The sequence below is a fragment of the Salvelinus fontinalis genome, unplaced genomic scaffold (assembly GCF_029448725.1).
Source record: "Salvelinus fontinalis isolate EN_2023a unplaced genomic scaffold, ASM2944872v1 scaffold_0397, whole genome shotgun sequence".
Taxonomy (NCBI): Eukaryota; Metazoa; Chordata; class Actinopteri; order Salmoniformes; family Salmonidae; genus Salvelinus; species Salvelinus fontinalis.
The window spans coordinates 167,974-179,058 of NW_026600606.1; the positions used below are offsets into that span (position 1 = coordinate 167,974).

The 11,085-nt window shown below is 50.8% G+C and overlaps 1 protein-coding gene across 1 annotated transcript; it reads left to right on the forward strand.

Moving 5' to 3' along the window:
* Positions 1–3,673: 3,673 nt before the first annotated feature.
* Positions 3,674–5,673, forward strand: LOC129845892 (E3 ubiquitin-protein ligase RNF128-like). The gene has a single exon (XM_055913816.1). It carries the CDS (start codon positions 3,851–3,853, stop codon positions 4,985–4,987), a length of 1,137 nt encoding a protein of 378 aa, XP_055769791.1. The 5' UTR covers positions 3,674–3,850; the 3' UTR covers positions 4,988–5,673.
* Positions 5,674–11,085: the final 5,412 nt, after the last annotated feature.

The following is an 11,085-nucleotide window of genomic DNA, read 5'->3' on the forward strand; positions in this document are numbered from 1 at the left end:
TTGGTTCATGTGGAATAATATCTATTAGTTAAACCTGTTGACTAATGCCCCCTGTAGTGTGCCTCATTTCAACATCAGACCATACAGTTTTAAGAAGAGAATGATTTCAAACAGCTGAAATAGTTTGTTCTGTAATGTATATTTTTGCACAATATGAAAGCAACATAATTGAAGGCCTATCTAAGTTGATCATCAAAGTAACATAGTTTCAGGAAGGTCCTTGGATGGAAATGACACTGCAAACTAATCTGCTTCATATATAATGTAGTATCTGAATGCAGTAGAGTTGGCCAGTAGCAGCCTAAAGTTGATCCAGATGAATTACATTCTTGTATTTTATTGGTTCAGTTTATCAGCTGATCCTACTGAAGGGTCGTACATAATCACAGAAACATACCAGAGTTACATCAATTTTTGATACCTTATCCAAACCATAACCTCTCTTCACACCAACTTCCTTAACTCTCTCCAGCCTCCTGCCTTCCTCCTCTCTCCCACTCCACTCTTTCCCGCCCCCCGCCTTCCTCCTCTCTCCCCCTCCACTCTCCAGCTCCCTGCAATCCTCCTCTCTTCCCCTCCACTCTCTCCAGCCCCCTGCCTTCCCTCCTCTCTCCCCCTCCACTCTCTCCAGCCCCCTGCCTTCCTCCTCTCTCCCCCTCCACTCTCTCCAGCCCCCTGCCTTCCTCCTCTCTCCCCCTCCACTCTCTCCAGCCCCCTGCCTTCCTCCTCTCTCCCCCTCCACTCTCTCCAGCCCCCTGCCTTCCTCCTCTCTCCCCCTCCACTCTCTCCAGCCCCCTGCCTTCCTCCTCTCTCCCCCTCCACTCTCTCCAGCTCCCTGCAATCCTCCTCTCTTCCCCTCCACTCTCTCCAGCCCCCTGCCTTCCCTCCTCTCTTCCCCTCCACTCTCTCCAGCCCCCTGCCTTCCTCCTCTCTCCCCCTCCACTCTCTCCAGCCACCTGCCTTCCCTCCTCTCTCCCCCTCCACTCTCCAGCCCCCTGCCTTCCTCCCCTCTTCCCCTCCACTCTCTCTCCCCTTACCATTTCCACTCTCCCCCTCCACTCTCTCCAGCCCGCTGCCCTTTTCCTCTCTCCCACTCCACTCTCTCTCTCCCCCTTCCCTTTTCCACTCTCCCCTCCACTCTCTCCAGCCCCCTGCCCTTTTCCTCTCTCCCCCTCCACTCTCCCCAGCCCCCTGCCACTTTCCTCTCTTCCCCTCCACTCTCTCCAGCCCCCTGCCCTTTTCCTCTCTCCCCCTCCACTCTCCCCAGCCTCCTGCCACTTTCCTCTCTTCCCCTCCACTCTCCCCAGCCCCCTGCCACTTTCCTCTCTTCCCCTCCACTCTCTCCAGCCCCCTGCCCTTTTCCTCTCTCCCCCTCCACTCTCCCCAGCCCCCTGCCACTTTCCTCTCTTCCCCTCCACTCTCTCCAGCCCCCTGCCCTTTTCCTCTCTCCCCCTCCACTCTCCCCAGCCTCCTGCCACTTCCCTCTCTTCCCCTCCACTCTCTCCAGCCCCTTGCCCTTTTCCTCTCTCCCCCTCCACTCTCTCTCCCCCTTCCCCTTTCCTCTCTTCCCCTCCACTCTCTCCAGCCCCCTGCCCTTTTCTTCTCTTCCCCTCCACTCTCTCTCTTCCCTTCCCCTTTCCTCTCTTCCCCTCCACTCTCTCCAGCCCCCTGCCCCTTTCCTCTCTTCCCCTCCACTCTCTCCAGCCCTCTGCCACTTTCCTCTCTTTCCCTCCACTCTCTCCAGCCCCTTGCCCTTTTCCTCTCTCCCCCTCCACTCTCTCTCTCCCCTTCCCTTTTCCTCTCTTCCCCCCCACTCTCTCCAGCCCCGTGCCCTTTTCCACTCTCCCCCTCCACTCTCTCCAGCCCTCTGCCCTTTTCCTCTCTTCCCCTCCACTCTCTCCAGCCCCCTGCCCTTTTCCTCTCTTCCCCTCCACTCTCTCCAGCCCCTGCCCTTTTCTTCTCTTCCCCTTCACTCTCTCCAGCCCCCTGCCCTTTTCCTCTGCACAATCTGTCAGAAACTGTCTCAGGGAAGCTCATCTGATGAATCCCGGTTTCAACTGTACCGGGCAGATGGCATCGTGTGGGTTAGCGGTTTGCTGATGTTGTTGTGAACAGAGTGCCCCATAGTGGCGGTGGGTTTATGGTATGGGCAGGCATAAGCTATGGACAACAAACACCATTGCATTTTATCAATAGCAATTTGAATACACAGAGATACTGTAACGAGATCCTGAGGCCCACTGACATGCCATTCATCCGCCCCCATCACCTCATGTTTCAGCATGATAATGCACAGCCCCATGTCGCAAGGATATGTACACAATTCCTGGAAGCTGAAAATGTCCCAGTTCTTCCATTGCCTGCATACTCACCAGACATGTCACCCATTGAGCATGTTTTAAAACATACCATTTTTATTATTATCACTTACGTTGTTTGACTCATGGAAACTGCACTCAAAACTGTGTGTTTGTGTGTGTAAACAAATCTTGGGTTCTGAGAAGTAATAGGGTCAACTTCCATTGAGCCCTGGTGTGAGTTTGTGTGTTTGTGTGTGTGACACTGTGGGAGAAAAACACAGAAACAAACATGGCCATATACACTGAGTATACCAAACATTAGGAACACCTTCCTAATGTGGAGTTGCACCCCCCTCCCTCTTTCCCCCTCAGAACAGCCTTAATTCATCTGGGCATGGACTCTACAAGGTATCGTAAGCGTTCCACAGGGATGCTGGTCCATGTTGACTCCAATGCTTCCCACAGTTGTGTCAAGTTGGCTGGATGTCCTTTGGGTGGTGGACCATTCTTGATACACACGGGAAACTGTTGAGCATGACAAACCCAGCAGCATTGCAGTTCTTGACCCAAACCGGTGTGCCTGGCTCCTACTACCATACCCCGTTCAAAGGTGCTTACATCTGTTGTCTCGCCCATTCACCCTTTCAATGGCACACATATACAATCCATGTCTGAATTGTATGAAGGCATTACAAATCCTTTTTAACCTGTCTTCTACACTGATTGAAGTGGATTTAACAAGTGACATTAATAGGGGATCATAGCTTTCACCTGGATTCACCTGGTCAGTCTGTCATGGAAAGAGTATGTTTAGTATACTCAGTGTATTGTCACCTGGTTTGTGTGACTCATGGAAACAACATAATATCTTCTGAGAAGTAAGAGGATAAAGTGCCACAGTTAGTTATAAAAACCTCTGTTATAACTGTGGGCGTATCCTCTCAGCAGCATGACACATCTAAAACAGTTTCACAACCGCCCTTTGTCCCAGTTCCCTTGGAGTTCTCTTTAATAACGTTGTTATCGCTTTGATTGCTTATGTCCTTATGGCTGTGTGCTGTTCCTTACCGTAGCCGGTACCTGGAACCTGTGTCCTTAGACCTGTACTATGTAGACCACAAGCCCTTCTGCCTGGCTGTATAGCTGGTCTCTACCCAACAGTCCAATGTCCATTTAGATAATAAGTCTGAAGAGCTGACGCAGAGAGAGGCAGGGTTACAGCAGGCTGCTATCTGATTACTATCAACACACAGGTCACAAACACAGGTAGAGAGAGAGAGAGAGAAAGAGAGAGAGAGAGAGAGAGAGAGAGAGAGAAAGAGAGAGAGCGGCAAAGGCAGAAACAGACAGGTAGAGAGACGCTGAACACAGTGAGAACAACAACTAACTAACTAACAACTGTGGAAGTCAACAGAACAGCAGACAAACAGAAGACTGAAGAAGTCCTAACAAAGAGAGACTGGTCCTAGTGTTAGTGGTAGTGTTAGTGGTAGTGTTAGTGGTAGTGTTAGTGGTAGAGTTAGTGAGCGACCGTGGATAAACAGACAGAGATGTTTGTCCTGTTCTTTGTCTGTCTGTCCGGGCTGGTCCAGTCTACGACAGCGATGATATTCTGGACGGCGTACGTGGGGGTGCATTTCTACGACAGCAACACTAACCAGACTGAGACCAGGTTCTGTGAGTGTGGGGTGTACGGGCGTTCCTCCCCTCTGGAGAGCGCTGCCGGGATGGTGGTCCTCCCTGCCTCAGATCCCCAGGGCTGCAGCCTGGACCCCTACCCCTCCAACGACAACACCACCACCCAGGGGTCCTGGATCGCTCTGGTCAAGAGGGGAAACTGTACCTTCAGTGAGAAGATCAAGGCAGCGTGGGCCAGGGGGGCGGCGGCCGTAGTGGTCTATAACCTGGATGGAACCGGTAACAGCTCAGATTACATGACGCACAGCGACACCACTGGCACCGTGGCCATCATGATCGGTAACCTCCAGGGGGTAGAGATCGCTAACATAGTGCGGAGTGGTGTGGCCGTCTCCATGGTGATCGAGGTGGGCAAAGCCCATGGGCCCTGGATGGACACCTATTGGCTCTACTTCCTGTCTATCGCCTTCTTCATTGTGACGGGAGCCTCCATTGTCTACTTCGGATTCGTCTCCGCCCACCGGCTGCATAGTCTCAGGTTGATCCATCTCACCGATAGGCGGCTGAGGAATGAGGCCAAGAAAGCGATTGGTCGGCTGGAGGTGCGTAAGCTGAAGCGCGGGGACGAGGAGACGAAGCCGGACAGCCACACCTGTGCCGTGTGTATCGAGTCATACCGCCCAGGAGATGTAGTGACCGTCCTGACCTGTGGCCATCTGTTCCACAAGGCCTGTATCGAGCCCTGGCTGCTGGACAAGAGGACCTGCCCCATGTGTAAGGCTGACATCCTGAAGGCCTTAGGAGTGGAGGGGCCCGGGGATGAGGAGAGCAGCAGTTCCTCTGTCCCACCACCAGATGTCCCTATCGTCACAGTGTCTGGAGGATCAGGTGGAGAGCTGCTGAATGAGGTCCCTCTCAATGACAAACACCTTCCGACCCCCACCCTGACTCCTCAACCCCCCACCGAGGCCTGGCAACCACATCACTATGACAATATAGCCTTCGAGGGAGAGACACACCCTCAGGGGAACGTGGCCACCAGAGGATAAACGACAACAACAACACTGGATAATGGTCATTTCTACCTGGAGCACGAACAACAACCCATAGACAGCTTCACACAGCTACAGCAGTGGCTGGTGATATACTGTACTATCACTGTTAGATAAACCATATCTACTGTACTGCTAGGAAAACATCTCCCTGGATTCTAACACGGTTTACTGATGATCAAATAACTATCATGGCAGTAGATTCTACCTCTGCTTATCTGCATAGAGAGCTGTAGCCTAAACCCTGGTCCAGGAAGCTGCAGGTGTGCAGGCTTCTCTTTTAACTTCTCTTTGAGATCAAAGTTACTTCTTTATAATTTGTTAAATGAACAAACAATCACTTGTATGATGATGAGAAAGGCTGAATATATTTTTCTATTAAATTGATATCTCTGCTGTATTTTTAAAAGTAGATATTCTGAGAGTAAAATAAAAATCAGTATTTAAGAATGAATCGAACTACAGTATACTGTAATGGTTCACATATTAAATGAAATGAGTAACCAACAAAACAGAATATGTACTAACTTACGTACTAACCTGGTTTAGTATAGCTAGAGATGTACTGTACATGTGTCTGTGGCAGGGTAGGTGTCAATTCCATTTCAAATCAGTCAATTCAGAAAGTGAATTAAATTCATAAGTTGATCAAATCTTCATTAAAAACAAATGGCACTTTTGAATGAATTTCAATGAATATCCTGAAGTGACAATGGAAGCCATGTTGAGTTTTCTTAACCTGGACTGGTCATGTGGTGAGGAGGGACGCCTGGGCCTAATGATGAGAGCCCTGCCAGTCTGAGACCAGGAGAGGGGAGGGGAGGATGAGAGGAGAGGAGAGGAGGGGAGGATGAGAGGAGAAGAGGGAAGGGTGAGAGGAGTAGAGGAGGAGGATAGGGGAGGGTGAGAGGAGGAGGAGAGAAGAGGGAAGGGTGAAAGGAGGAGGAGGAGAGGGGAGGATGAGAGGAGAAGGGGGAAGGGTGAGAGGAGGAGAGGAGGAGGAGAGGGGAGGGTGAGAGGAGGAGGAGAGAAGAGGGAAGGGTGAAAGGAGGAGGAGGAGAGGGGAGGATGAGAGGAGAAGGGGGAAGGGTGAGAGGAGGAGAGGAGGAGGAGAGGGAAGGGTGAGAGGAGGAGAGGAGATGAGGAGAAGGAAGGGTGAGAGGAGGAGGAGAGAAGAGGGAAGAGTGAGAGGGTGAGAGGAGGAGAGGGGAGCAGAGGATAAGAGAGGATGAGAAAGTCTATAATTACCTCCTAGCAGCAGGACCACTCACCTCACACCTACTGATCAGCCATAATCACATCCCTCCCACTCAGGGGCCTGTAGTGTGTGTGTGTGTGTGTGTGTGTGTGTAGAAGCTCCCCAGGATGTGCCTAATAGAGCTTGGTCACTAATTAGCAGGAAACCCAGCTGAATGACTGCTGCCCTCTTCTGCCTAGGGTTGAATGGTGGGAACCCGGTTACTGAGAATTACAGCGATTTACCGGCCAAACCAGTCCCTTTTCCTGGAATAAATAACAGAGAGAAACCAGTAAATGATAATAAATTATTTATATGAACAGCAAGGAGTGAAATGGAAATGTTAAATTATATGCGATGTCTAAATCTGTCTTCTCTACGGCCTCTGCATAATGAATCATCAACACTCAGGGTGGGGACAGACAGCCCATCTCAGGGTGGGGACAGACAGCCCATCTCAGGGTGGGGACAGAGAGCCCATCTCAGGGTGGGGACAGAGAGCCCATCTCAAGGTGGGGACAGACAGCCCGTCTCAGGGTGGGGACAGACAGCCCATCTCAGGGTGGGGACAGAGAGCCCATCTCAAGGTGGGGACAGACAGCCCGTCTCAGGGTGGGGACAGACAGCCCATCTCAGGGTGGGGACAGAGAGCCCATCTCAGTATGGAGCAGAGTTCCTAATGGCATGGTATTCCTAAATTTTCTGCAGCATAGTCTATGATACAGTAATATAAATATAAAGAATGAATGCGCCTCTAATTCACCCATCTCCATCTGGGTCCTCTTATTTTTTAAATTGTAAATAAGCTTTTTTTTATCGCAGCTACAGATTTTTAAAACAGCCTATCACTCGAATATCACGCGGGAGCTCTCTCGCAGTCTCTCTCTCTCTCCATCAACTCCATTCAAATTGCATCCAAAATAGATCATCCTGTTCTAGATTGATATATAGCCCTGTATATAGATGTCATAGCCTACCTCTTTCAGGTAATACATTCAATGAGGTATTAGTCTTATATTTAGCTAATGAATGATGGGTTATGCATAATAAGCTTGTAATTTATAGCCTCTTGTCTCTTGCTCAATGTGCACACACCTGCGCTCCGCTGGCCTCTCCTTAAATAACGCTCCTCAGCTCTTGGAGTCCCATGCAGGAAAAGCTACACTAGATAGTTTGCTGGACATTATTATATTTTAGCATTTCTTGTACCAATAGGCTGTTAGAAGAGGGACGCTAACTCTTGTTTGCTGAATGTTAAATACAGCAGCCAATAGAACTGTAACGATTGTCTATTTCGTCCTCCTCATCGGACGAGGAGAGGCGAGAAGGATCGGACCAATATGCAGAGTGGTTCGTGCTCATGATGATTTATTAAAACCGAAACTGAACACTGAAATACAAAACAATAAAGGAAGTGCAGAAAACTGAAACAGTACCGTGTGGTGAAAACACTAACACGGTAGACAAACACCCACAAAACACACGTGAAACCCAGGCTGCCTAAGTATGATTCTCAATCAGGGACAACGATTGACAGCTGCCTCTGATTGAGAATCATACCAGGCCGAACACAAAATCCCAACATAGAAAATCACACATAGACAACCCACCCAACTCACGCCCTGACCATACTAAATAAATACAAAACAATAGAAAACAGATCAGGAACGTAAGGTGCGAACTCCGGGCGCACCACCTAAAACTCTAGGGGAGGGTCTGGATGGGCGTCTGTCCGCGGTGGCGGCTCTGGCGCGGGACGTGGACCCCACTTAAACAATATTTTTGTCCACCTCCTTAATCGCCCCCGTGGCCTTTTATGAGCGGCGATCCTCGCCGCCGACCTTGGCCTGGGGACCCTAGCCATGGATCCCAAATGCACGGGGAATTCCGGCAGCGCCGGACAGGCGGGAGACTCCGGCAGCGCTGGAGTGAAGGACGCCTTCGGCAGCTCCAGAGTGAAGAGCGATTTTGGCATCGCCTGGCTGACTGCAGGCTCTGGCGGATCCTGGCTGGCTGGCTCTGGCAGCTCCTGGCTGGCTGGCTCTGGCAGCTCCTGGCTGGCTGGCTCTGGCAGCTCCTGGCTGGCTGACGGCTCTGGCTGGTCATGGCTGGCTGACGGCTCTAGCTGGTCATGGCTGGCTGACGGCTCTGGCTGGTCATGGCTGGCTGACGGCTCTGGCTGGTCATGGCTGGCTGACGGCTCTGGCTGGTCATGGCTGACTGACGGCTCTGGCTGGTCATGGCTGGCGGACGGCTCTGGCTGCTCCTGTCTGGCGGACGGCTCTAGCGGCTCGGGACAGATGGGCAGCTCTGACGGCTCGGGACAGACGGGCAGCTCTGATGGCTCGGGACAGACGGGCGGCTCTAGCGGCTCCTGACTGACGGACGGCTCTACTGGCTTGGGACAGACGGACGGCTCTACTGGCTCTGGGCAGGCAGGCAGCTCAGACAGCGCTGGGCAGGCAGACAGCTCAGACAGCGCTGGGCAGGCAGGCAGCTCAGGCAGCGCTGGGCAGGCAGGCAGCTCAGGCAGCGCTGGGCAGGCATGCAGCTCAGGCAGCGGTGGGCAGGCAGGCAGCTCAGGCAGCGCTGGGCAGGCAGGCAGCTCAAACAGAGCTGGACAGACGGGTACACCTGTAGGGAGGAGACGGAGAGACAGCCTGGTGCGGGGGGCTGCCACCGGAGGACTGGTACGTGGAGGTGGCACCAGATATACCGGACCGTGAAGGAGTACACGCGCTCTTGAGCACCGAGCCTGCCCAACCTTACCAGGTTGAATGGTCCCCGTAGCCCTGCCAGTGCGGCGAGGTGGAATAGCCTGCACTGGGCTATGCTGGCGAACCGGGGACACCATTTGTAAGGCTGGTGCCATGTACGCTGGCCCGAGGAGACGCACTGGAGACCAGATGCGTTGGGCCGGCTTCATGACACCCGGCTCGATGCCCAACCTAGCCCTACCAGTGCGGCGAGGTGGAATAGCCCGCACTGGGCTAAGCACGCGTACTGGGGACACCGTGCGCTCCACTGCATAACACGGTGTCTGACCAGTACGACGCCCTCTCACTCCACGGTAAGCACGGGGAGTTGGCTCAGGTCTCCTACCCGGCTTTGCCACACTCCGCGTGTGCCCCCCCCAAGAAATTTTTGGGTCTGACTCTCGGGCTCCCAACCGCGTCGCCGCGCTGCCTCCTCATACCAGCGCCTCTCTGCCTTCGCTGCCTCCAACTCGGCTTTAGGACGACGATATTCCCCTGGCCCAGGGTCCCTTGCAGTCCAGAATCTCTTCCCACGTCCATGAGTCCTGGGTTTTTCTCCGCTGCTGCTGCTGCTGCTGTCGCTGCCCTTTTCCACTCTGCTTGGTCCTTTGTTGGTGGGTGTTTCTGTAACGATTGTCTATTTCGTCCTCCTCATCGGACGAGGAGAGGCGAGAAGGATCGGACCAATATGCAGAATGGTTCGTGCTCATGATGATTCATTAAAACCGAAACTGAACACTGAAATACAAAACAATAAACGAAGTGCAGAAAACCGAAACAGTAGCGTGAGGTGAAAACACTAACACGGTAGACAAACACCCACAAAACACACGTGAAACCCAGGCTGCCTAAGTATGATTCTCAATCAGGGACAACGATTAACAGCTGCCTCTGATTGAGAATCATACCAGGCCGAACACAAAATCCCAACATAGAAAATCACACATAGACAACCCACCCAACTCACGCCCTGACCATACTAAATAAATACAAAACAAGGGAAAACAGGTCAGGAACGTGACAAGAACTCACAGGTAGTTTGAAAGAAGAGTGAACTCATGATGGCGGTAGGTTATAGCAGTTATTTATTCAGACCCATAACCATTCAATCTTCATGAAGAGAAATGAAAGCCTCCTGCATCTAATTCTGGTCCTATATTACTCAATGATGTCTTTAGAATGATGAAGATAAGGACAACAACTTATTTCATTTAACTGTTGAAAGAGAGGAAGGATTAAAGCAACAATCGAGGAAGAGGAGGTAGGCTAGTAACATTAGGGGAAATATTATGAAAGGTCAGCTGACTAATTATACAAATAGGCCCTATTCAATTTCAGAATTAAAATCTAATTTGCTAGCCTGTACTTGTAACTTTGTAGGCGGCATGTGCTGCACTAGAATCACATGATATCTCCCTGCTTTATCATTTCTATCCTAATTCCAGTAATACAGTATAATACAATACAGTACAGTAATACAGTCCACACTCAAAAATATTAGCCTACTGGAGCTAGTTTCATTTAATTACCCAAGAGAGCATATAGCTAGCTACATCTATGGGCTTTTCTGTTTTTCTGTTGTGCTTAATGTGCAGTAGCCTATATCATATATGTACTGGATAAGGGCACAATAATTTTGGGCTCATTAAATGTCTTTAATAAATAGACATAGTGTCACAATGGTTTGTGGAATTAACGGACCAAGGCGCAGTGTGCGTAGAGTTCCACATGTTTAATTAATGAAACTCACCAAAACAATACAGAACAAACGAAACGTGAAGTCAAATGCAGTGCTCACAGGCAACTACACACAAACAAGATCCCACAAAAACCCAGTGGGAAAAGGCTGCCTAAATATGATCCCCAATCAGAGACAACGATAAACAGCTGCCTCTGATTGGGAACCATACCAGGCCAACATAGACATATAATAACTTAGATAACCCACCCTAGTCACACCCCGACCTAACCAACATAGAGAATAAAAGTCTCTCTATGGTCAGAGCGTGACACATAGGCCTATTTATATGCTTTATAATGCTTTAAATACCGGGTTACCCGGGAGACAAGTGATTTATTCTCGGGATGGAACATTTGTAAAA

Excerpts from the sequence above, each read along its gene's own strand:
- LOC129845892 (XM_055913816.1), top strand. The coding sequence starts at position 3,851 with ATGTTTGTCCTGTTCTTTGTCTGTCTGTCCGGGCTGGTCCAGTCTACG.